Raw genomic sequence first — 26,596 nt, 5'->3', positions numbered from 1 at the left:
GGCAGCTGCAAAGACAAAGATCGCACCAAGTTTGTTTGTATTTTAAGTTCAGATTGTGTGCATGAATGCACTCCGCACAATCACCTCGTATTGAAATCCAAGCTCAAAATCGCAAAGCTACACAAGTAAAATAAGCTGAGCAAGCGTTTTGATTTGCATTATTCCCAGAAAATGTAAATAAACACCTGGGTTCCTATAGTCTTTGCTCACGTCGTGACCTTCCTTATATCCAAACTGACATTTTACCTATTTTTTCTAAATCTACTCATCCATTTTCCTTCAAGTTTTCATTCCTTTTATTTATGTAACTATTCCTTGTACATTGAGCCTGCTATATCATCAGCTCGCAGTTACATCGTTGTACAGAAGTATGTGAAACTAAACTGATCAAGGATTTCCACTGGCTGCTGAAAAAAGATTTCTTTTGTTTTATAGTGTCCTTAAACTTGAACCATCACTCAGAGTCTCGTGAGATACTCCACACATGTTGGAGGGCTGGAGAAAAGGTTTAGATGCAAGATGTTATTGTATATAGGCTTTGCAATAAAACACAGACAGACATACCTACACACACACACACACACACATTTCCTCTTCTTTTTCCAGAGTTCTCCAAAGGTCCTGATCATAGATTGTACATAAAGCTGGAAGATGCATCTCATGTTACTCCCCCTACATCAGAAAAAAAGAGGCTGAATTATAGTGGATGCAAAGGCCTCCATCCTGCAGGCCAGAGTCTGCTTAGTAGCGATTCATGGGATGAGGTAGTGAGTTCCTGTCAATACACAAACTCGACCAATCATGAATCAGTCTCATCTGTCAATCATGACATCTCAGCCCATAATCATCAAATAACGAATTAAAACCAAACTTATCAGATAAATTAACCATTGAACCTACATCAGCATGATAAGAACTTACCAAAATCACCAAAAAAGAATATTTGACATGCACCTTGAATTTTTAATGTTGTCCATGTCTCCTCTGCTGTCATGGAGCAGGTAGGGTTTATGACCTATCCAACAGCCGGCCAACAGGTGGCGATCAAGACGCTTTAGCCTCAATTTTTGGGGGGTAGACTTATGGTCCATCTTTATATACAGTCTATGGTCCTGTCCAGAAAGTTTGTTTTGTCGAAACATTCATTTGGTTCTGTTAATTGGAAAGTGCCGTCTGTATTTGCTTCTTTTAATTGTGTAAAAACTTCTTTCTGAATTTCATTCTGCTTTTAAATCTATGTAAAACAAGTTTCTGTGCTTTTTTCCCCACCACGTCTACACATCCACGATTCTGTCCCTATATGTAAACCGTGCTCTGTTTGCAAGTCTTTCAATTAAAGTAAAAAAAAACATTTGGAGTTGTTTTGTTTCTTAAAAGTTTGAGATGATGACTCAGTTGGACGGTTTTAGTGGAATTACAAAGACGGCAGTGGAGCTGAAAGAACCGTTATCCAATCACCACGGACTCATTTTGAAATCACGCTTTGCCTACAAGTCCCATCGGTCCCTGCGTGAACCTCGGGTTGGTCCACCCTTTGTGGAAGCACGGGGGGTATGAACAATATCTGTGCACGTGGACAATAAACAAACCACTAAGTCTCGTATTTATGTGTGTTCCAGGATACTACTCTGTGGGGGTGCTGTGTTTTAATATCAGAACCGAGTCAAAATAATGTATTTGTAGCAGTTGCGTTTTCTGTGGACCCTGTGCACTGGGGCGATGGTCGCGCCTGTAACGTGCACATGTTGCTGCTTTGCTTTGCTTTGAACTGAAATAGAGTGAGGGGAAACGTTTCGTGAACAGCCGGGCAGGCAGCCGTCCAGCGGAAAAACTCACACACAGCCCGCCACCCTGACACACTTTCCAGTTTGCAGTCAGCGGCACTGTTGGTCCTGTCACGTTGTTTCTCAGCCTCCCTGCTTTCACCCCAGTCGTTTTTTTGATACTACAGATCAGGCCGAGTAATATCGGATGTGGTAAGTTCTCACACACTTGTGCGCTCGCTCGTCTCGCTGGTGTTAGCGCCCCCCAGCTAGTTGGCTAACGTTAGCTAGGTAGCCGCCGTAGCGGCACTGGAAGGGGGAAAAGTCGCTGGGTGGCTAGATAGCTCCATGGCTAGCCGCACACATGCTAACAACTACGCAGTCGTTGGAGCTGCATTAACGGTGGCCTTAAATGTGAGTTTCCGTCGGCTATCCAAAGCATTTCAGCTCCCAGCCTCGGCACCCGTGGCCAACAAGCCTCTGCCACGCAACTAATAATGTTTATTTGGGATTTGCACATTTTATGTGCTCGTGGGTGTTGTGTTAATATTCAGTCAGAAACAGTAGGTGGAAGGCTAGTTGGCTACAAACATTAGATGGACGCTTTCCAGTTGATCTAAAGCTAAATGGCACAACGAAGCCCAGAAGCTGCTGGAGACGTATATTCTCGATTGGTTGTGTTTAACAATATGGCATTAAGAAAATCGATGTAACCACAATAGCGTAATATTGAATAGTGTCTCTTCTCTTAATGCCAAGTTCAGGCAGCCTGTTAACTTGGCAATGAATAAATAGGTTTCAGGTCCAATAGACAAGAGGAAAATTGTGTTTAATTTAGTAATTTGGCAGAATGGGGATCCCCTCGACATGTGTACCCGAGAATCCGCGGCCCACTCTTTGCCGGGGCCTTTGTCATTTGCTAGGCACCCCCTCCCCCAATACTCCTCCTTTGCAAAGAATGCTCACCCCTAACCTCGGTGTGACTGTGGGCCATAGACGATCAGCATCTCCACAGCTAGCCGATGTGTGTACCTGTCTCTGTCGTCAGGCTGGCACAACCCGTGTGTTTAACAGAAATCAGGAGTAGCTTCACGTGGTTAAAACAGGTCGCAGTAGGAACACATCCAGCATGGTTGTGCCCTAAAGATGGGTTGTTTTCAACAGTGCATTGTGGCACGTGTGGTGTGAGCTTTTGTATTCGCAGTCTTCTCCCACAAACGACTTCTCAAGATGCTTGCTTGCTGATGGACTCCACTCAGCACTGGTTGACGGGACTTTAACTTTAGAAAGATGACTGATGCTCAGTGGGTGTGACTTCCCTTCTCTTGCATTAACACCAGACAGGCTCCGTGTGCGTTTGCAGAAGACCTGCAAGGTGTTTCTTGCACGGATGTGTGGAGGTCCATCAGTTCATTGTACAGTTATCTACTGTACACGGCATGCATCCTCCGGTAGTGGGGGGGAGGGAGGCGGGACGAGTTGGCTTCGGCCCTCCCGACCAATGAGCTGTCCGCCTGGGCTGAGCAGCGTGCTCCCCGCCGCCCTCTCCCCGTGCTACGTCTCTGCCCGGGCGTCACGGCTCCCCCCGCCCCTTCCTCCCCGTCTGCCATTTTGGTTTTGTTCCCGTCTGCAGTCGCGAAGCCAGCAGCGCAATCACACCGGAGAGACTGAGCCAGCGACGTAGTGACTCGACAATATAGCAGCCGACTGTCCTCACCAGGCACCCCGTGTCCATTTTCTCCGTACTAAACCGTCAATTCTCCCGTCGTCGTCAGCACTGACACCCAGACACAGCGGGAGAGGTGCGGGTTCGCGTTGGGAAGGGACCGAGAAGCATTATTGGTAAGGAAGGCGAAATCAATGAGGCACGAGTGTAATGGCTACTCTTTCATTTTCCTGAATTTTCCCATCGAGCTTTGAATTTGGATATCCGCGCCTATGTTAGCCGTCGGAGCGTGAGGCCCTGTCCGTGTATGGGCCGCGGTTGTCGTGTGTCAAAATAAAACCGTCGCTATTGTTTGCGAGGCATATTGCGAGCATAGCTTCAGCTGCTAGCTTGTAAAGTTGTGTTCCGCACCGGGGCTGGTGCAGGCCCGAGGCCGAGGAGCTAGTGGCCAGGGGCGGACAGTGGTGTATTCTTGCCTCCTGAATATTCATGTTGCGAATCGGTTTATAAATTGGCGTCAACGTAATGAATGGTGTCCCTCTCCGTGTAGCGAACTGCTATTCAACCGATCGTTTCTCAAACGTGTAAAAATGGTCAGTAACGTCGTTGTCCAGAGGAACCAGCAATAATAGAAAGCGGGGAGGGAGACTCGGTGCTTTGCTGTATCATGCCGGATGCCTTCATTTTCGTTTTCGCGAAATCACCCGTGTATAATATATCACGGGAAAACCAGCTAAATGTGTTAACTGATTATTACAGCGTTGACTTGCACAAAGATTAAATGCAGAGAGGTTTACCAAGGTGAACGTTTGTTTATTTCTAGGCGACATAAGTTGGCTGCATTGGATGCGGAAATTGTAACCGATCGTCGAGCGGTGGGAGTGTTACAGATACTGCGGCCTATTTTTCTCTAAGACGTGAATGAGTTTTACCCCTAAATTTGCCGTAATCGCGTTATTCTCGGGTGTTAATCTTACAAGATTATAATCGCTAGTAAACGCTCATTTTTAATATAGCGATTTCAGTGGATTGTTCAGAATAGTACACTGCGATCCTTGTGTCCACACCTGCGAGCCAGTGTGCGGTAGCGTTCACTTTACCGCAGTGAAGTTTTAATGATTCAGCTGTTTTTCTTGAAACAATGCTGGCAGTTCATGGTTCTGGTACAATAAACAATGGAAGTACATAAACAAGTCAACGCTGTCTCTGAGCGTGAAAGGGATTGATAATGCTGTTATTCACGTCTCTTCTCAGGCTTAGTTCGTTTTCTAGCAGATTTGTTTTTGGCCTGCAGCCAGCCCAGCTGCTCTCTAGACTAGAAATCCTCTCTTCCACATGAAGGGGATTAGGTAGCCATCAGCTCGGGAACTCATCTCAATCTAACCATAGCATTGAATTGTACATATCTCGCGACTTTGCATCTGTATTTTAATGAATTTTATTTTCAAAACCTCAACGAAAAGCCTGATGTGGACACTGGATATTGTTTTTTGCACTTGTCAAACTTTAGTTCTTCTGTCATCCATTGTACATTTATTTATACATTGGTAAAGGTGAGTTGTGATGCAACAATACTCAGCTTGTTGTACCGTTTGGTGTTTTGCTGATGCACAGATGTCCAGCTCGCCGCTGTCCAAGAAGCGTCGCTTGTCAGGAACAGAGACGAAGACGGGATCCCACTGCTCCTCCTCTAACTCTGTCAGAACTGATCTGTCCCACACACCTGCCAACGTAAGCACTATCACATGCGCTGTGTACTTTGGATATAACTTGTAACACAAACTTAATTGCACCTCCTGCTGTCTCTCCTTAGGGCATGGCTAAGAATGGCAATGATGCTGAGATTGACGAAGGCCTGTACTCCAGACAACTGTAAGTCCTCTCTCTGAACAAGTCTTGTCCAAACAATTGAAAACATGCAAACCTATTTTTATAGTTTGGCATTAAAAATACAGAGATGTGCTGATGGTACTTTCTCTCCCCATGTAGTTACGTGTTGGGCCATGACGCGATGAAGCGCATGCAGAACTCCAATGTCCTTATCTCTGGTATGAGAGGTCTTGGAGTGGAGATTGCCAAGAACGTGATCTTGGCAGGAGTAAGAAGTGTCACTGTACACGACCAAGGAGTTGCAGAATGGAGAGACCTCTCCTCTCAGGTGGGAAGCACGTGTGTATATTCTTATTTTGCATTAGCACAACAACATTCTCCACAAAACAAATTTGATGTCAAACAGACACTGGTGCAGGTTTGAGCCTGATAACAAAGTCCATTGTGCCTTTTTGTTATGAGTCTCTTGCTGTATTGGCGCCATCCAAAAAGAGTACTGCAGCCACCCCCACCCTTAACTATGGTCTGACCCAGATTTATCAGGGGGTGGCCTTTCTCTGGGTCATAATCATAGTAGAGCTAAATGCCTGTTTTAGAACAATTTTACAGTAGGTGGACTGTTTATATAATAATAATAAACTTAATTTATATGGCATTTTTTAAAATCAGTTAAAGTGATTTGACAACAAAGCAAGAAAAGTAAATAAACACTTTAACAAAACACAGCAGTAATAAGACAATAAAAATAATTTTATAATATCAATACATAGTACTTTTTTCAGCTGGACATCCTGAAGTTTTATGTGGCTATTTAAGACTATGCTGATTGTTCATGTAAGAGGCTAAGCTGAGACCCCCTTTTTGTATTTGGCATGGTTGTTTTTAGATCAGCATGTCAGCTATATCAGTGATCCTCCGGTTTGAATTTAACCTTGGGCCTTGAAACATGTCTATCAGCCCCTGGCATTTGTCCCAGTGTCCACTCTCATTCAAGCTGAGTTAAGTGAATATCCGTCACTTAATACTTATAATGTCGTCCATCTTCTATAGGGAGTGGCCTTTAATCAACCACTTAATCTTAGCCCTCGTCCACACTTGGCTTAATTTGAAATATCATCATTCTTCATGATGCTTCCACAAGAAGCTGTAGCTCTAGTAAACTGACCGTCTCATTCACATTTTTGTAAACGATAACGTTTTCCTGCATTGTGTGGTGTGGCAGGATTGAGAGGAACTGCCATCGCCAATTTCTCTGATAGCTTATTTATTTCAGCACAGTTTCTTACTGATCTCGTCTAAGTCCAAGCCAACTTCTTAAGTACAAAATAAGAAACAGTCTAATAACAAATGTTTTATGATCTTTTCTTCTTTATAACCATATTTACCATTCATTCGCCTGGTTTGAACAGATGACAGGGAGAAATTGATGCCAAGTTTATAAATCAACACCTATGTATTTTGTGTGTTCAGTTCTACCTCCGGGAGGAAGATCTGGGGAAGAACAGGGCCGAGGTGAGCCAACACCGTTTGGCTGAACTCAATAGCTACGTTCCTGTGACCGCCTACACTGGAGAACTCACTGAAGACTCTATGTCCAAGTTCCAGGTATAGATTGTGTAGAGGCCTTTACCCGACTCATTCAGCATTCAAGAAGGAAAGTAACTATTATTTTTAATTTGTTTATTTTGTGCATTTCTAGGTGGTAGTACTGACCAACTCAAATCTGGAAGAGCAGCATCAAGTGGGGGACTTGTGTCACAGCAAAGGAATCAAGCTGATCATCGCAGACACACGTGGCCTGTTTGGGTAAGAGTCTGACTCTTTGTTTGTTCTCATGAAATCTATAACCACTTCTGTCTGCCAGTGTCTAACATTCATGTGCATTATGCGTTTTGTTTTGCAGCCAGCTTTTCTGTGACTTTGGTGACGAGATGGTCGTCTTTGACACCAATGGAGAGCAGCCACTAAGTTCCATGATTTCCATGATCACCAAGGTTAGTCTGTCTGACGATGTTGGTCAATGCAGTGTTGGCTTTTAAAGATCAGACTTCCCGACAAGTTGCTACTTTTTCCTCTCTCCAGGACAATCAAGGGGTTGTGACATGTCTGGATGAGACTCGTCATGGCTTTGAGAGTGGCGACTATGTCACCTTCACAGAGGTTCAGGGTATGACTGAGCTCAACGGCTGCCAGCCAGTGGAAATCAAAGTTCTGGGTAAGATCTGTTGGTGTTTAAGAACTTGACACATCTTGTCTAGTCTCATTATGAATGTTACACATGACATGACTTGCCATCTCTGTCCAGGTCCCTACACCTTCAGTATCTGTGACACAACTGGTTTTACGGATTACGTGAGAGGAGGAATTGTCTCTCAGGTCAAGATGCCCAAGAAGATTGCTTTTGTAAGTGACGTGTTGCCATGTCTATCTGTTTTGACCAGTGGGTAATTATATGTGGACTCATTTCTCACTGTCATGCATTTCTTTCCTTATGCAGAAATCCATCTCTTCCTCCATGGCTGAGCCAGAGTTTGTATTGACAGACTTTGCCAAGTTCGACCGTCCAGGGCAGCTTCATGTGGGCTTCCAGGCGATCCATGCCTTCCAGAAGAAACACAACCACCTTCCTGTACCTTGGAACCGGGTAAATATCACCCCTATTCGTTTTAATAATATGTTCATTGGAATGTTACATTGGCTTGGAGTTACTGTTGGTGGTTATGGGAGGGGAAAAAAACTACCTTCCTTGTTTTGATATTGCTCAATTGATTGCTTTAGATTTATAGGAAGCTTGGTGTTATTAATGTTTTCAATATTGGTCTGCAGTAGCTAATTAGCTTGTCCTGCCAAACAGTAAATATCAATCAGTCAATACAAGTTAGTGAGTTAGCATTGTGGCTGTTGTAATTTTGTAACATGTCCAACCTGCTGAACTGTGTTTTCCAGGCTGATGGTGACGAGCTCTTGACATTGGCCAAGGAGGTGAACTCTGCCCAGACCGGCTCCGCCAAAGTGGAGCAGTTGGATGACGATCTTATCAAAAAGTTGTCATTTGTTTCTGCTGGAGACCTGGCCCCTGTCAATGCATTCATTGGAGGTCTGGCAGCGCAGGAAGTGATGAAGGTCAGTGGTGTGATATGCCACTAAACTTCTCCTGTAATGTATTTATTTTTAGTAATCTCTGTGGATTTACTTTTATCAGATGGACATGTTTTCGCCTATGTTGCTAACTCCCCTGAACCGAATACTTTGCCTTCTCAAATGCTTCTTTTTACATGTTCTCTCTTCAGGCATGTACAGGAAAGTTTATGCCAATGATGCAGTGGCTGTATTTTGATGCCCTGGAGTGTTTGGCCGAAGAGGAAGGAGTCACACTCACCGAGGAAGAATGCGCCCCTGTAGGTGTTCTTATTAAATCACACAATACTATTGATGACGGACACCCACGAGGGTGATAAACCAAGATGTTAAACCCTTTTCTTCCTCTTTGCTTTTCTCCCAGAGGAACTGTCGCTATGATGGGCAGATTGCAGTGTTTGGCACCAAGCTGCAGGATTTGCTTGCCAAACAACGCTACTTCCTGGTGAGTTACCCAATGGAAAATGTTCTAATATATCCTGACATATTGTTGCTAAGGGAGATTTAATGGATAAGGCCATTGATGTTCTGTTTCCTTATTGCCAACATAATCCCATGAAAAGATCAAAACCATGATTCTATTAACTAGACTTCTCTGTAACCTAAACCTGATAGAAGATATTCCTCTTTGCCATTAATCTCCATGTTGTCTAAAGACTTAAAAACATCAGTTAATAATGTAGTAGTAGATAAAATGCTTCTTTATTGCCTCTTAATCTTCTAGCAAAACGGACCAAAAAACATTGTTTTGTTCTTTTTAATGCAATTTGTTCAGGATATTTACCAAAATATCACCATCCTTATCCTTGAAAATGATTTTCTAACGTGGATCCTTATTGTCCAATCTCCCTTCTCAGTGTAGGTAGGATAGTGTTCATGGGATCTTTGGGCAATAATGAAAACTGATTATTATCAGTGTTGCTGTTAAACTATGGTTCCTGTCTGGCATTAAGGAATGAATAAATAAAACCTTGATTTTTCCAAAGTGAAGGGTTTACACAAGGTTTGTTCAATTGTGTCTGAACATAGAGAAAATGGAACACGTTTTTTGTAGCTTTACTGAGTGAACTGTAATCCCCCCCAGGTTGGAGCTGGGGCCATTGGCTGTGAACTGATGAAAAACTTTGCGATGATCGGCCTGGCTGGCGGAGAGGGCGAGGTCATTGTGACGGACATGGACACCATAGAGAAGTCCAACCTCAACAGACAGTTCCTCTTCAGACCCTCAGATGTGACGGTCAGTATTTACGCTTTTTGGTGGATACAAAGTAGGTCGTGGACATAACTTGGCCCTTTATTGATCGAATCTAATATTTCATCGGATTTCCTGTTCATTGAAATTGATTGTGATTGCACTTAATGCAACTGCTGCTTATGGATGATATCAGCATTAGATAGTGGGGAGGCTCATTCTGGGTGTGGTAGATTAGTATTTGTTTATCATGTGGTGATAAATGAAATGCAGTGACCTTTCAAAGGTCTGTGACTGGAACACCATTATTCTTACGTGATGTGGTCCGCCTGTTTATTCAAGGGTGACACATTACAAAACAAATTGTGGTTGGCTGGTCCCGCTCCCGACAGACATGCTGCCGGCCATAATTATTGTAGAAATGTGCTTATTGATGGAACCTTCAACCAGCAACAACATGCAGTGTTTTACACAGTTAATAGACTTTCTCCAGAAACAGATGGAACACAACTAACCACCCCTCCTGTTGCGTTGCTATTCTTAGTATTTGAAGAGAAAGGGAAAGGGTCACTATTTTAATGTCATTTGTCTGAATGTGTGATGATAGAAAATGAAGAGCGATACTGCAGCTGCGGCAGTGAAGCAGATGAACCCGTCCATCAGGATCACAGGTCACCAGAACAGAGTGGGCCCCGACACTGAGAGGGTATATGACGACGACTTCTTTGAAAGCCTTGATGGAGTGACCAACGCACTGGACAATGTAGATGCACGTAAGTGACGCGGAAATTAGGATCTTTTTTTTTTAACAATGTGTTTTCAATTTCCCATTTCCTCTGTATGTAAGCTGTGCCCTCTGCCTTGTGTTTTTGCCCATTGTTTAGGCATGTACATGGATCGGAGGTGTGTGTACTACCGTAAACCCTTACTGGAGTCTGGTACTCTTGGCACCAAAGGCAACGTCCAGGTCGTGATCCCCTTCCTCACAGAGTCATACAGCTCCAGCCAAGACCCACCGGAGAAATCCATCCCCATCTGTACCCTGAAGAACTTCCCAAATGCTATTGAACACACACTGCAGGTCGGTACACTCAGAAGCACATAACAATGTTAAAGAAACACATGGTGAATGTTTTGAAATTGCAGTATTATGTATGATTTAAACATAATAATATCTTTCACAAACTGATTAAAGATGCTACTGTTTACTCTGGGTTAAACGGTTTCTTGTGTTTCTGACTATATGAATTGACTGTAATATTGATCTGGTGTAATTATCTTCTTCTCTTCAGTGGGCCCGTGATGAGTTTGAGGGATTATTCAAACAGCCACCAGAGAATGCCATGCAGTACCTCTCGTGAGTTGCATTCTTTGACATCCAAAAGTGTCTATATGGCAGAACTGTAGTTATTTAAATGAAGGATTTGTTCAAAGTTATTACTCTTTGCATCAAGAAACCTAGATAATTTCTTTTCACATCTGTCAGTTTGTGATGTCTCCCAAGTGTTATGGAATATTTCGATTGCTCCATTACTTGTAAATGCTTGTCAAGAATGTTTAACAGATATCTTAAACACTTCTACATAGAATAGAATCTCTACTCGTGAAAATGTAATCACTACAAGTTGGCTCTACTTATTTTGAAACCTCTTACTCGTTTTGTTCCCTCCCAGTTTAAATATAGTCAAACGTAGCACAAGGACCTCCTTGTGCTACGTTTGACTATATTTAAACTGGGAGGGAACAAAATCCCAACAAATGGTAACAGCTCTTCACATGTTTTTTCTCCAACTTATTGGATCTATGATCATTGTTCTTTCAGAGATCCTAAGTTCATGGAGCGTACTCTGAAGCTGCCTGGAGCTCAGCCTGCGGAGGTCCTGGAGGCTGTCTACAAGAGTCTCGTCACAGACTGCCCCCATAGCTGGGCCGACTGCGTAGCCTGGGCACGCAACCACTGGCAGTGCCAATACAGCAACAACATCCGTCAGCTACTGCACAACTTCCCCCCCGATCAGGTACAGATTGAGCTCACTGCTTGGTGGATAAAAGTCTGGTCTAATATTTCCATTCCCTATATTTGTCTGGAATCGATCTTGCTTTATCCAATATTATAATAATATATAATAATTATAATATGTTTCTTATATTTTAAGTCTAAAATAATTAAACATCTTGTTTAATTCTAAGCAGCGAGTAAACCTAGATCTTGCAGTGTGACTCAAATGAAATGAACAGGGTGTTGGCAGAGGCTTATTGCTGTTTTATACAGCTCATCCCTCAAAGATATTAGTTGATCTAGGTCCTGCATCCAGCCCTCTGTATTCAAATCCCCTTGGCTTGCTGCTTAAGACTTCTCTGTGCAAGTATTTCGGCATTCTGAGGGACACCTGACCCCATGAATGGTATATATAGATACATCACATTAACAGCAAATAATGTGTACGCTTTTTAAACTTTTGCTTATTGAATCAAGGTGCCATATTACATTTTTATTAACTGCTACAAATTTAAGGCACAGATGGAGCGACCTGATTTTACTGACCTTTAATTTTTCCCTACTCCTGTTGTTTCTTCTGTCTTATAAATTATTACAATAACCCAAAGGCCTACTTTTCTTTAAGTTTTTTGCATTTCTGTGCTTGTAAGGCAAGTTTATCACCTGTCTTTCAGCTCACCAGCTCTGGTGCCCCCTTCTGGTCTGGCCCAAAGAGGTGTCCTCACCACCTAGAGTTCAGCACTAGCAATGCAAGTATCCATCCATTATTTTTAAGAGAACCTACTTGATGCATTATCTGCTTTTAACTAATCTTTCCAGATTCCAGTTGGTAACAGAATTGCTTTCGTTGTAGGAGCTGCACATGGATTATGTTATGGCTGGGGCAAACCTGTTTGCTCAGACATACGGCCTTCCAGGCAGCACTGATCGTGCAGCTGTGGTCAAGATCTTGCAGGATGTCAAGGTGCCGACCTTTATCCCTCGTTCAGGAGTTAAAATCCATGTATCTGATCAGGACCTGCAGAATAGTAATTCCTCTGTTGGTAAGATGCTCAAATCTCTTAAACTCGTAGTTTTGTTTTTGCAAAAGTAATATTTTCTGGCAAGGGCTTGTATTATGTCAATCATTTATTGCTTTTAGTAGTTTACAAGTTAAGGACATAGTCTGGCTTAATTAAGGATCCTTTGAGGAGAATGTGGACACTAATCTCTCGGTTTATTAGATGACTCGAGACTGGAGGAGCTAAAGGTCACGCTGCCTTCCCCCGAGACTTCACAGTTCAAACTCTGCGCCATCGACTTTGAGAAGGTACACCTGCTTTTCTCTGATAAATGTATTTTGCGTGTGTATTATCCTCGTGGCTGCTGTACCTAAACAAAACTGTTGGTAACAGGATGATGACACAAACTTCCACATGGACTTCATTGTGGCATCATCGAACCTGAGAGCAGAGAACTACGACATTCCCCCTACAGACAGACACAAGGTGGGGGCTCACATTAAGTTTGAATCCTGATATTGTCTTTCATGTAAATGTTTTTTTTACTGCAAATTTTTTTTTTTTAATTGCCGTTTAATTATTCATCCTCCAATCCAGAGCAAACTGATAGCTGGCAAGATCATTCCTGCCATCGCCACTACCACGGCTGCAGTGGTGGGCCTGGTGTGTCTGGAGCTCATCAAGATTGTCCAAGGTCACAAGAAGCTAGAATCGTTCAAGAATGGCTTCATGAACTTGGCCCTGCCTTTCTTTGCCTTTTCTGAACCCATTGCTGCTCCCAAACACAAGGTAGCCATTTACTTGTTTGAGCTGTTAAGATATTGAAGAGTCACATGTGTCCCCACTGTGGGGGGGGGGGGGGAACATAGTAATTCATAGTATCCTCTCTACAAGGGTAACCATAGATAGTCATTACATGTTTTGAGCTCCAATGATGATACAGCCATGCTAATACTGATGCACCAGGCAGATGCAGTTTGCCTGCCTGGGTGCAAGTGAGTTCAACTCACCTTCTCACGCTGATGAGATCAGTGTGGGCTGAGGAGAATACATTTTCTAAAAGCTTTCCGTTTTATGACTTTACATTTTTCATTTTGGCATAGACGGCAGTCAGTAGCTTCTGTTTAATGAAAACTCATTGTGTCTTTGTGTGGCCGACATCAGCAGCTCATAACCCCCCACTTATGTTTTTGCAGTACTATGAAATTGATTGGACGTTGTGGGATCGCTTTGAGGTCACAGGTGTTCAGCCCAACGGGGAGGAGATGACACTCCGACAGTTCTTGGACTACTTTAAAGTACGTTCTCATTAACTTCCCTCCTCAGTTTGTTGCCATGTGATTTCTGGCCTACAATTAACAAACCCCATCTGTCTTCTGTCGCTCATTAGACCGAGCACAAGTTGGAGATCACCATGCTTTCTCAGGGAGTGTCCATGCTCTATTCCTTCTTCATGCCTGCTGCCAAACTCCGAGAGAGACTGGACCTGCCGTGAGTAGATGACATTACTGAGTCATGTTAAATGCTAGTGTTTAATCTGTTGCTCTAATGGAGTTTTCCTTTTGTCCTGTAGGATGACAGAGATTGTGACTAAGGTGTCCAAAAAGAAGCTGGGAAAGCACGTGAAAGCCCTGGTGTTTGAGCTATGCTGTAACGACCTGTCAGATGAAGACGTGGAAGTGCCCTATGTCCGATACACCATCCGCTGAGCGCCACACTATACCCATCCACAAGACGGTGGGGGTTGCGGGGGAAGGGTGGGCAGTGGTTATTATAATTGAGGATTGGGGTGGGTGGGTTGATCCAGGTTGGCTCCATTGGATCAGTCAGTTTTCTGTTAGGCCTGTGGTTTGTGTAAACCTGTGCCTGAGTGTACATAGTCCCAGTAAGCTGACTTTAAGGATACCTGTATGTGTGTTAGGGATCCAGTTGGTGCTCGGCTGTGGGAACAGGGGGAGTCGCTGGAGGAAGGGAGCATGTATACTGGACCTCCTGATGTTTCTCAGTAGCAGAACCCTTCTGCTCCATTGAATTCCACGCCTTCATGTTTTCATGGTACTCAATAGATCAACTAGTGTCCCTCTGAAACACCCTCGCACTCTAACTAAGCTTCATCGCTAGAGGAAAGGTTTTTTAACGACTCTCCACTCTACTTGCTCTCTTCCCTTTTCCAACCCTGTTTCTCGTAGACCTGCTCCCACATTACTGTTTTGTTTTTCCAGAAAGATGCAGGTAAAAGGAGTTCAGCTAAGAAACCCCAAAGTAGTGACGTGTATTGAGAATCCTTTTAAGAATCCCCTTAATTCTACCTGAAAGTTTGAGTTTAAAGCTAAAGAAACGCCCAAAGACTCGGTCAAACCCAAGTCGACGGCATTTCCTTACTGGAAAAATAATCACACGCCAGCAGAATAGGGACCCTCGCTGGTTTGAAGCACCCTTAACACACCCACCTCATCCAGCACTCTTGACTTCGGAGGGGCTCTTGCACATGACATCAGTTTTCTCTTTATATTTCATGTGTTTTGTTTTCTATTTTATTTTTTGTGGGGGTGAGAGTGGCCGAAGGTTTCAAACACACAAACACCTTGTTAGATCATGCCTACTTTCTACTTTAACTCCAAATGACATTACAGTGTAAAAGCAAGGCAATGAGATGTATCTTGAAATGCGAGCACTTAGTGTGATAGTGAATAAACATGTAAAAGATATTTCTGTATTTGTGTGGTTATTTGACCCGTTTCTAGAGAAGATGACATCTGGTGTAGCTCTGTAATGAAACAGTCAGACGTGTGTTTCCTGTCTGACCTGCTTCAGGCTCTTCAGAAGTTTCATAACATCTGCAAACAGCCTGAATCAGCTTAACGCCGATCTGAGAACTTACAATGAAACCCTGATGAGATAATGGATGATTAATAACAGGATGCAGGAGATGATCTCTTCCGGATTGCTTGAATAAATTCACCTATATTTACCTAGTTTATTCATAAGGGCATTGGAAGAATATTAAACGAGTGACCTGTTAATTTTTACTTCCTTGATGCAGAACTTTCAATGTAATTGGTGTTAAAAAGTTCCACTCTACAGTCTGGTTAGAGCAACGAGATACAAGTAGAGTTTTGAACCGTCCTTCCTGAGAAGAGCGGATACATCAGTACGTGCAACCCTAAAGGATGTGGTCAGGTCTGAGATGAGGACTTATTCAGGGAGATTTGGACTAGTTTGTGAACATTTAATTACATATTGTACCTCTCATTTGTCTAGTATATGCACTGATGCTTTTAAACCATAGAAGCTCATAACTGCTAACATATTTTGTAAAAGGTATTCCTTTTAGACATAAATCTGTTGTTTAAAGACTTAAAAACATTAGTAAATAAAATAGTTCTAGATCAAATTATTCTTTGCTGCCTGTTAATCTTCTAGCAAAACAGACCAAAAAACATTGTTTCGTTCTTTTAATGGAATTTGTTCACAATATACACCAAAATATCATCCTTAAAGATGATTTTCTAATATGGACCCTTATTGTTAAATCTCCCTTCTCAGTGTAAACGTGAAGATAATGTGCATGGGATCTTTTGGCAATAATGAAAACTGATTATTATCAGTTTTGCTGTTAAACTAGGGTTCCTGTCTGGCATTAAGGAATGAATAAATAAAACCTTGATTTTTCCAAAGTGAAGGGTTTAATACAAGGTTTGTTCAATTGTGTCTGAACATAGAGAAAATAGAGCACGGCTTTTGTAGCTTTACTGAGTGAACTGTAATCCCCCCCAGGTTGGAGCTGGGGCCATTGGCTGTGAACTGATGAAAAACTTTGCGATGATCGGCCTGGCTGGCGGAAAGGGCGAGGTCATTGTGACGGACATGGACGCCATAGAGAAGTCCAACCTCAACAGACAGTTCCTCTTCAGACCCTCAGACAGTATTTACGCTTTTTGGTGGATACAAAGTAGGTCGTGGACATAACTTGGCCCTTTATTGATCGAATCTAATATTTCATTGGATTTCCTGTTCATTGCAATTGATTGTGTTAATACAACTGCTGCTGATGGATGATATCAGCATTAGATAGTGGGCAGGTTCATATTGGGTGTGGAAGATTAGCATTGGTTTATCATGTGGTGATAAATGAAAAGTTCAAAGTAAAGATTGTTACTGGAACACCATTAACCAATCGGTCAAGTAATCAAGTATGAACACAACTAACCACCCCTCCTGTTGCAGTGTGAGGTTCTAAGTATTTGAAGAGAAAGGAAAAGGTCACTATTTTAATGTCATTTGTGTGAATGTGTGATGATAAAAAATGAAGAGAAATACTGCAACAGCGGCGGTGAAGCAGATGAACCCGTCCATCAGGATCACAGGTCACCAGAACAGAGGGGGCCCCGACACGGAGAGGGTCTATGATGGAGTGACCAACGCAATGGACAATGTAGGAGCACGTGAGAGAAGCGGAAACTTCAATTATTGTAAATCTTTTTTTTACAGGATGTTTAGGATCTTCTGAGAGCACCGCCTGTACCATGGGATCAATCAGCGCAGGTGAGAGCTGTTGGCTGATTGATCCTCAGGCTTAAAAGGCCGCAGCCGACGGGGGAAGAGAGAGAGAGAGACATGCACATGGGAAGAGATGCGCCACACGAGCCTGGGAAGGTTACAGGTCGGACATTTTATGTTTAGTTTGGACTTAGTTTCCTCACGTGTAATCAAGTATGCTAAAAAGACACAGTCCCGTCTCTAGCTGTGTGTGGGAGACACCGGTGGCGCCCAACGTGGGGCTCCAGCAGTCAGAGGCGCAGCCCGGTCAGCGGAGATGGCGCTGGGCCGGTGGCTTGAGGCTCTGCCTAGGCAAGCGGAGAAGAAGAATGCGCTGCCGGAGCCCGCTCCTGCTCCCGCCTGCCGCACCGGGCTGACAGAGGAGGCGACAGCTGCTCTGGTTCTGCGTCCCGGCGCGGCGCTGAAGCTGGTTGAGGGCCTGATTCGATTCTGGGTTCGTCGCCTGGGAAGTCAACGACTCGTCATGCCCCTGCTCCTGTCCCTACTCTAGGGTCAGCGTTGAGGCCGACACCCCCTGCTCCTGGTTCCTGGGTCCCAGGAGCCCGTATGGCGCCTACCTGCTCGGCCCCCGGGGAGCCTCAGCGGATTGGCCGGCTTCCTCTCACATGGACTTCATCGTGGCATTATCCAACCTGAGAGCAGATAACTACGACATTCCCCCGACAGACAGACACAAGGTGGGGGCTCACATTAAGTTTGAATCCTGGCATAGTCTTTCATTGTTTATGTTCTTTTACTGCAAGTTGTCCTGTTTTTCCCCCAATGCTGTTTAATTCTTCATCCTCCAATCCAGAGCAAACTGATAACTGGCAAGATCATTCCTGCCATCGCCACTACCACGGCTGCAGTGGTGGGCCTGGTGTGTCTGGAGCTCATCAAGATGGTCCAAGGTCACAAGAAGCTAGAATCATTCAAGAATGGCTTCATGAACTTCATGTAAAGGTAGCCATTTACTTGTTTGAGCTGTTAAGATATCGAACATTCACATGTGTCCCCACTGTGGGAAAAATCCCTATTCATAGTATCCTCTCTACAAGGGTAACCATAGATAGTCATTACATGTTTTGAGCTCCTATGATGATACAGCCATGCTAATACTGATGCACCAGGCAGATGCAGTTTGCCTGCCTGGGTGCAAGTGAGTTCAACTCACCTTCTCACGCTGATGAGATCAGTGTGGGCTGAGGAGAATATATTTTCTAAAAGCTTTCCGTTTTATGACTTTACATTTTTCATTTTGGCATAGACTGCAGTCAGTAGCTTCTGTTTTAATGAAAACTCATCGTGTCTTTGTGATAACTGTGTGGCCGACATCAGCATCTCATAACCCCTTTTTTAACAACTCTCTACTCTACTTGCTCTCTTCCTTTTTCCAACCCTGTTTCTCGTAGACCTGCTCCCACATTACTGTTTTGTTTTTCCAGAAAGATGTAAGTAAAATATCTGCTAAGAATTCCCGAAGTAGTGACACGTGAGTTGATAATCTGTGGAGGAGACTTCTGAAATAAAGAATTTACCATAATGGGCTTTTAAGTGCATGTTGTATTCTATCAAACAAGGTCCAGCAGATATTACAGCATTCAGCCATGTGAAGCTGATAAGACAAAACATTTCAGGGCATCTTCTACCAGGCTCTGGTCATCTCATGCCTAGACTATTTCAAATCCCTCCGGTCTGGTGATGTCTGACCTCTGCGGCTCATCCAGAAGGCAGCAGCTCGACTGGTCTTTAACCTAAATTCACCCGCACTCCTCCGCTCCCTTCACTGGTTACCAGTGGCTGCCTGCAACCGTTTCCAAACACTGGTACTTGAGTACCGTGCTATGAAAGGATCGGGTCCAGTCTACATCCGCGACATGGTCAAACCTTACACCCCAGCCTGTCCACTACACTTGTCATCTTCCAACTGGCTTGTTGCTCACTCACTGCGAGCTAACCACTCAACAAAAGCTCGGCTCTTTGCTGTCCTGGTTCCTTAATGGTAGAACGAGCTCCCCATTGAAAGCAGAAAGCCTACACATCTTCCGCCACAGACTAAAGACACGTCTCTTTCGTCTATAGCTTGGATTAAAACATATTTAGTAGCACTTATTTGGCACATATATGTAGCACTATTAGTTTGGCTTTCTGGATTTAAAAAAAAAACTTTATTCTTGTTCTGGGTTTCAACCCTCATGGTTGAATGCACTTGTAAGTCGCTTTGGATAAACATCAGCTAAATGAAAATGTACGCAGAAAGGGGTGATGTTTGTGCGTAAGAAGCAGATTTGTGTGTTAAGAAAATGGAGTGTGAGGTAAACCCCCCAGAAGTTAAGATTGGAGGAAATGGCAGCACAGTGATTCCTGGTGGCTCAGATGTCCTGATTTCTCAGAGACTGGTGCCTAGTAAGTCTAGGAGATGAAGGTCATGATAAATCTGCCATGAGGTATATCACAAACGGTAATCTTGGCAGGTCTCATGATATGCATAAGCAGAGATAATGCATACTATAACATTTTCGATTTCAGAATCCTTAATTCTACACGAAAGTTTGAGTTTAAAGCTGAAGAAACGCCCAAAGACAGTCAAACCCAGGTCTACCACATTTCCTTGGTGGAAATATAATCACACACCAGCAGAATAGGGACCCTCGCTGGTTTCAAACACCTTGTTAGATCATGCCTACTTTCTACTTTAACTCCAAATGACATTACAGTGTAAAAGCAAGGCAATGAGATGTATCTTGAAATGCGAGCACTTAGTGTGATAGTGACTAAACATGTAAAAGATATTTCTGTATTTGTGTGGATATTTGACCCGTTTATAGAGAAGATGAAATCTGGTGTAGCTCTGTAATGAAACCGTCAGACGTGTGTTTCCTGTCTGATCCTGCTTCAGGCTCTTCAGAAGTTTCATTATATCTGCAAACAGCCTGAATCAGCTTAACGCCGACCTGAGAACTTGCATGAAGCCCCGATGAGATAATGGATGATTAATAACAGGATACAGGAGATGATCTCTTCCGGATTGCTTGAAAAAAAATTCACCTATACTTAACTAATTTATTCATAAGGTCATTGGATGAAAAGTAAACTAGTCACAAAATTGCTTTGACTTCCTCTTGTGTCGTATTCAAGACTTTTAATGTAATTGGTGTAAAAAAGTTCCACTATCCAGTCGTCAGGTTCGAGCGACAAGTTACTATAAGAGTTTTGAACCGTCCTTCCTGACAAGAGCGGATACATCAGTATGTGCAACGCTAAAGGATGTGGTCAGGTCTGAGATGAGGAAGAAGTGCGCGGAAGAGCTTTTACGAGCTCCCTGCAAACAAGTCGCTGTACCTAACTGCAACAGGAAAGATCGGTGTCAAACTTTGGATTATCTTTACAACATATAAAAGTTTCTAATTTTGAGACTGTTGCCGTGATCCTGTGAAGATGCAGTGAGGACAAAGAAAAGATGGAAGTGGAGGACACTGGTGAAGCAAGGACTTCCTGGTATGATTTCTGACATTCATCTTTAACTGTTAACACTGTGGGGTGCCGAGTACCGTGTGTTACTCCCGAGAACTGAATGAGATCTTCAAAATAAACTGAACTTTGTTAGAGGCGTGGAAGGTATTTGAGGTTGGCATCATGGTGTTGAAATGTGAATGATGATATTTACGTTATCGCATTGAATTGGAGCAAAATCATAACCTGTAATATTCAATAATGTACCCAGGACACAAAGTTAAACCTGACAAATTAATAATTTTAGCCCAAAGTATCATTATTGCATTCAGCTACTGTGGTGTTTTTTTCTTTTATCTCACGGTAAATTACAAAACTATGTGCGACGTTGTTTGCTTTGTGCTCATTAACACTTTCTTTGCCCTTTGTAGGTTTGTGGCACCAGCAGAGACGCACTCCATCCTCTGTGACCATGCTGGGGTATAACACACACACTGTCTTATGACTCTCTCCTGTCTCAAAAATCTCTTAACTCTCTCCTGAAACTGCTAAACTGCCACTGTTAATCTCTGCTGTTTAGAAGAAGAGAAAACAAGACCCGGCTCCTGCACCTGTGATCAGGATCACAGAGGTGAGGATGGTGATCTGACATTAAACTCTGAGCTGCGCTGCCTCTTCATTTTCCTGTGTCTCTCTGCAAATACAGCGGAAGTTAGTCAACCTTACCTTTGTGACCACAGCGCTGCGTGCAGAGCTGAGTGCAGAGCTGAGTGCAGAGCTACATGCAGAGCTGATGATCAGCGGTGCAGCCACAGCGTCTCTCTCTCTCTCTGCATGCACAGATCTTTAAATCCTGTTGATATCACTCACGTTTTGTCCCATTTCAGCCAATCAGGATTTTACACTTTTCAAGTTTACCTGTTTTGCTTTCATTGTTATTGTTCATGTATCATAAAAAAAAAATTCATTGCAGATAATTCAACACATCTCACGTAGGCAGAACACCGAATGTACAGCTGATGTGGTTTGTGTAAAAAAACTCAAAAAGCTGGCTGACATCTTGTCTTCTACTACAGAGGCACAGTTTCAGCCTTATTCCTCTTTGAAAGTCACACAGGAAGTGAGAGATCTGCACCCTGTAATCTCTCAACCCTCTCAGCGTTTTTTTTCTTGTTCCACGCTGCTGAACCCCCTCGTCTTTCTCCAACTCATTCTGTTCTTTCATCAGGATGAAGAGGAGGAGGAGGAGGATGGTGAAACGATGTCAGACCACATGAAGGATTCCGAGGTGCAGGTGTGTTTAGTTTGAACTCATTTTAATGGGCAGCCGGCATTGTTATTTATCAAAGATCCAGTCTGGTTAGAGGGAGATGTTTTATTATTGGTGTCATTACAGGAGCCCAGTAATAAAAGGGTCAAACCTGTGGTGAAGTCCAACAGTCTAACAGGGGTCATAACACCATCCAAGACCCCTGCTCTGAAACGGATCGGACAGTCCATCTCGGTAACAAACACCAACTCATTTATTGTACTAAAAGAAAAGAACAATCAATGTCATGTGCGTGCAGTGATTCATCCACTGTGCTCTTCCACAGCGGTCCATCAGTTTCCGTACAGAGGCTCGACCTTTGCCCCCGGCTCCCATTCGCCCTCGCACGAAGGCCTCGTCATTTCCACGCCGCCGCAACAGCCAGTGCTGGAGTGACACCGTGGAGAGTCATGACCTCACCGCCAAGGAGATCAAACGCCAGGAGGTGTGAAGGGGGGGCAGCTAGAACTGGCCTTTCTGCTTGTGTGTTCAATAAGTGTGTGTGTGTGGGGACTGGAGGTTATGTGGGTCAAGCTGTGGGGCTGCGGTTCCAGCGTGGGCGGGGAGACTCCCCTTCGTTTCTGTGAAGCAGCTCTTCACAGAGATTATGAAAGAGGATGTGAGCTGGCAACAGAGGCTTAACTTCCTTTATTGAACAATCAGCTGCCACAGCTCGGGTTGTTCATCCGTGTGGTATTCTAATTCATGCCATTGTGCGTGTGTGTTTGCATCCACATTGTTTGTGTCTGGTTAAAACATGTGAAATGGTTCCTTCTCTTCCTGTAGGTGATCTATGAGCTGACTCAGGGAGAGAGACAACTTATTGAGGACCTCAGTCTGGTAAAGAAGGTACACCCCCCCCCACACCCCCACCCCTCACCACCTCTCTGCTGAGCTGAGGCAGTTTGTCCAATCACGTTCCTTTTCGCACTTTGGGGACAACGCAGCAGCACCCACAGTCTTACTCAAAACTCCATAATCTTTTATAGGACAAATTGCACAATTACACAACTTGTATCTTTATATTGCACATTTATACAAACATTCATTTCTATTTTTATCTTGATTTTTCTGGATTCTATTTCTATTGTCTTCTTTCTTCTCTTAACACCTCCCTCTTAGTAGAATACATTGAATATATTTCAACCGCTCCCCCTCTTCTCTCCTAACCTCTTATATTTTGTTTCCCATGTCTCTGTACCTGACTTAACTCTCTCCTCACCTGCGCCTCCTCCTCTCCGTGTGCTGCAAGGTGTACTATGAGCCCATGTTGAAGTTGGACATCATGACAGAGAGCGAGCTCGGACAGATCTTTGGTACTCTGGACTCTCTCATTCCTCTCCATGAAGGTAAAGCATCGCTCTGCACCACTCATCTCCTGTTACCTCAGTCTCCACTCATGCCTTAGCAGAACATTTTCCAATAACAGAGGTTGGGCTGCGCGATAACTTAATATTATCGTTGGCTGACTTTCAGTGGAATCATATTTGCATCAGTTCAGTGGTGGTTCTAGGATTCTTCTGAATCAGGGGCCATAAATCAGGGGACATGATTTTACTTTCAACAACATTGCTGAGACAAGTGTGTAACGCCACACAAGGAAATAGTTCATTCAGTCATTTGTAGGTACAGGCTTACCACACAACTCTCGTTTCTTTTTGTAGTCGATGACGTTCGATGAGTTAAATGTGATGTGTTTTGTGTCAGTCTGTCTTTGACCAGTGGATGCATCGCCTTTCAGTTATCACAAGTTTCTGTGTCATGTCAGATTTTCTGAGTCGTCTCGAGCGGCTGAGGGGTTCAGAGAAAACCGTCGGACAAGTTGGACCCACTCTGTTGAACTGGGTGAGTATCTCCATGGAGGCCACGGAGCGAGGAGAACAGAAGATGGCACACCCCGTCTTCACTCTCTCCAGTTCCTGTATTCTCTAACCACAGAGCTCAGTCTGTGTGCAGCTCTGCTTTCATCTGACTTTGAATTACTTGCCTCATGCCCCCCCACCCTTCCCCTCTGCAGTTTCCTTGCCTGGAGGCCTATGTTACATACTGCTGTAACCAAGTGGGGGCCAAAGCCCTGCTGGACCAGAAGAAGCACGAGAAGAGAGTGGAGCACTTCCTGCGCTTGTGCCAGGAGTCTTCGTTCAGCAGGAAGCTGGACCTGTGGAACTTCCTGGATCTCCCTCGAAGCCGTTTGGTCAAATACCCACTGCTGCTGAAAGAGATACAGAAGTGCACACCTCCAGACCACCCTGATGAGGACACACTGCCTGATGCTGTGAGTCAATACATGTGTATTATTAAAGAGCATTTATAAATCAAACATCAACTCCTTACACAGAGGGTTCAGAATTCCCTCATTTCCAGGGCTATAAATAATATTACGTTACCCAGTACTTTATGTAATTTATATCCACATTGTTAGTTTATGTAAGGTGTGTGCAGAGTCTGCTCCTTTAGATGAACCAGAAATTTGATGGAGCATGAATAGATGCTGATTATAACACACAAATACAAATAATTAAATCTTAAAACTTTCATCCATGTATGCAAACTAAATATCAATCAGTATCAGAATAATGTTGGACATTAAGGCTTTTTAGAAAGTGGCTAAAGTAGAGTAGCATACCCACTGTTATTTCTCCAAATTGGGAAATCCATCCATCTGAAGTGTGGGAAGAACAAAGATTTGCACTCAGCCAATATTTTCTTTTTAAAATCTGCAATTCTTGGCACATTGTCACCTCTGTATGGCAGCAAGAGGAAACTGATAGTCAAGATTCAGACAGTGATATTGTAATTTGCCATAAGTAACGTGATGTCTGTTCAGATCCAACACAGACTTTTCATTTCAACACAGAATGTCTCTTGTTGGTGTTGATGGTGTCTCAACCCTTTGTTCCTCCCAGTTGGAGCTCATCCACAGTATCGTGGCCGAGGTGAACAAGAAGACAGGCGAGGCCGAGTGTCAGTTCTACAGACGGGGTCTCAGCTACCTCGATGAGAGCCAGAGACTACCAGAGATCCAGCAGTCCCGCTTCCTCTACTGCCACGGGGAGCTCAAGAACAACAAGGGCCAGGTAGAAGCTCCCTAATGTTTCTCCTGGGGCTGTTTGATTTGTTCATCGTTATTGCCTTACCTTGTATTATTGAAAATGCACGCTGTATCAACTTGATGTTGTAATTATCTCATTAATATTTAATATGTATACAAATTATGATCATAATATCTTAAAGGTTCAGTGTGTAAGATTCAGGTGAAAGGGATCTTTTGGCTGAAATTGAATATATCATAATTTGTGTTTCATCTTTCATCATTTTATTTTGTTACCCTCGAATGGGTCCTTTTTATTTAAATGCTTTATATTTGCACCTGGAGCGGACCCTCTCTACAGAGGCCTCCATTTATTTTTTTACAGTAGCCTAAACTAGACAAACTAAACAACTTTTGAGTTTTAATGAGAACTGAAGGCTGCCAAAGGTTCTCTTTCATGTTTGGAAGGGGAGGGTGAGGTGAGGGGTGTTCAGCTGCAACATGCAACTTCACCACTAGATGTCATTAAATTATACACACCGAACCTTTAATAATAGGTGATTTTATTTAGACTTTCCTGCACATAATTGGATATTGTGGTAATTAAGCTCATAAATCTGTATCCAGTTTCCCTCTGTTTCCCTCTGTCAGCGGCTGCATGTATTCCTGTTTGAACTGGCTCTGGTGCTGAGCAGACCGGGGGAGGACAGAGATGGAGGTCAGGTGTTCCATGTGTACAGACAGCCTCTGACCAATGCTTTGTTAAACCTGGAAGAGATCCCGGACGGGGAGGCTGCTGGAGGGGGCACCTTCCGAGGAGCCTTTACTGGGGGGAATGATAAAGGTACAGAACATGACACATAACACCCATCAGCCAAAACATGTTTTCCCTCAACCTTTCCTCAATTCGATTTCCTTCCGTCTCCCTCTCTCATGTCCTAGTGAAGAACTGTTTCCGTGTGAGCAGCAGAGGGCGCTCCAAAGCCAACCCCTACAGCCTGCAGGCCAACGACTCCTTCAGCAGGCAGCAGTGGATCACCTGTCTGCGCCAGGCCATCATCCAGTCAAGGGACAGGACTGCCCAGCACAGACAGTCGCAGCTCTCCCCTCACGCCGATCTCGCCCTGTATCACATAGCTGAGCTCAGCCTCAGCTCGGGCTCAGACATGATCGACCACACCAGTCGCTGACTGTCAGACTGATCATCAGGAGGCCTGTGGGCGTCCCTGTCGACGTGTACATTGAAATGAGAGGAAATAAAAGGGACTGCTTGTGAAAGATGGTTGTGCTTAGACACACGCATAGAATTTCCAACATGGATTTTATTTTTACTCCTTTTTTATCTGATGGATTGTGGTGATGTGTAGTGTACAGCTTTTGAACAGTAAATGTCAATGTAAAATGTTTTAATTTTGTTTTAATAAACTGACACTTTAAGTTGTGTGGAGGTACCCGTGCAAAAGTACACAAAGAAAAGTCTAAGAATAGCCAGCAGGATCACCCGAGAAAAGATTAGAGATGATTATCCTCCTTCTCTCCCCCCTTCTCTCTCTCTCCCGCTGACACTGGTGATAGGGCAGGAGAGACATAGACTTTTAGCTGAAGCCTACGGACACAGTGAAACAGTAGACGTCCCCTTATGCATTTTTAACAGCTCAGCAGGTGATGGGAACTG

General features: G+C 43.7%; 2 protein-coding genes and 2 non-coding genes across 8 annotated transcripts; all 4 read left to right on the top strand.

The window, feature by feature from the left end:
* The first annotated feature begins 1,748 nt into the window (after positions 1–1,748).
* On the top strand, positions 1,749–15,297 carry uba1 (ubiquitin-like modifier activating enzyme 1). Of its 3 annotated transcripts, none has more exons than XM_053424724.1 (26): positions 1,749–1,976; positions 5,044–5,160; positions 5,243–5,301; positions 5,419–5,587; positions 6,730–6,864; positions 6,959–7,065; positions 7,163–7,253; positions 7,342–7,474; positions 7,565–7,662; positions 7,757–7,903; positions 8,206–8,382; positions 8,550–8,657; positions 8,762–8,842; positions 9,482–9,634; positions 10,197–10,362; positions 10,474–10,670; positions 10,882–10,946; positions 11,412–11,607; positions 12,263–12,337; positions 12,442–12,631; positions 12,812–12,897; positions 12,983–13,075; positions 13,187–13,378; positions 13,786–13,887; positions 13,980–14,080; positions 14,163–15,297. In XM_053424724.1, exons 2-26 carry the CDS (start codon positions 5,044–5,046, stop codon positions 14,296–14,298), a joined length of 3,174 nt encoding a protein of 1,057 aa, XP_053280699.1. In that variant the 5' UTR covers positions 1,749–1,976; the 3' UTR covers positions 14,299–15,297. The 3 variants fall into 3 exon arrangements, with proteins under 3 accessions (XP_053280699.1, XP_053280697.1, XP_053280698.1); XM_053424722.1 differs by lacking the exon at positions 1,749–1,976 and adding an exon at positions 2,044–2,177; XM_053424723.1 differs by lacking the exon at positions 1,749–1,976 and adding an exon at positions 3,367–3,605.
* Positions 13,516–13,617, top strand: LOC128443224 (small nucleolar RNA U6-53/MBII-28). The gene has a single exon (XR_008339010.1). It is a non-coding gene; the product is annotated as a small nucleolar RNA U6-53/MBII-28 (small nucleolar RNA).
* A 2,921-nt stretch (positions 15,298–18,218) lies between the features above and the next one.
* LOC128443225 (small nucleolar RNA U6-53/MBII-28) lies at positions 18,219–18,320 on the top strand. Its single transcript, XR_008339011.1, has one exon. It is a non-coding gene; the product is annotated as a small nucleolar RNA U6-53/MBII-28 (small nucleolar RNA).
* Positions 18,321–20,075: 1,755 nt separating this feature from the next.
* arhgef3l (Rho guanine nucleotide exchange factor (GEF) 3, like) lies at positions 20,076–26,362 on the top strand. Of its 3 annotated transcripts, none has more exons than XM_053424733.1 (13): positions 20,076–20,626; positions 21,013–21,061; positions 21,165–21,212; positions 21,810–21,875; positions 21,978–22,085; positions 22,177–22,335; positions 22,677–22,739; positions 23,143–23,239; positions 23,659–23,735; positions 23,908–24,165; positions 24,797–24,967; positions 25,573–25,765; positions 25,864–26,362. In XM_053424733.1, exons 1-13 carry the CDS (start codon positions 20,589–20,591, stop codon positions 26,109–26,111), a joined length of 1,575 nt encoding a protein of 524 aa, XP_053280708.1. In that variant the 5' UTR covers positions 20,076–20,588; the 3' UTR covers positions 26,112–26,362. The 3 variants fall into 3 exon arrangements, with proteins under 3 accessions (XP_053280708.1, XP_053280709.1, XP_053280707.1); XM_053424732.1 differs by having other exon boundaries at positions 20,081–20,626; positions 21,162–21,212; XM_053424734.1 differs by lacking the exon at positions 21,165–21,212.
* Positions 26,363–26,596: the final 234 nt, after the last annotated feature.

This window comes from Pleuronectes platessa, chromosome 6 (genome assembly GCF_947347685.1).
Source record: "Pleuronectes platessa chromosome 6, fPlePla1.1, whole genome shotgun sequence".
In the NCBI taxonomy this organism is placed as follows: Eukaryota; Metazoa; Chordata; class Actinopteri; order Pleuronectiformes; family Pleuronectidae; genus Pleuronectes; species Pleuronectes platessa.
Note: the sequence above shows the minus strand (reverse complement) of the source record. Positions and strands in the feature narration are given on the sequence as shown.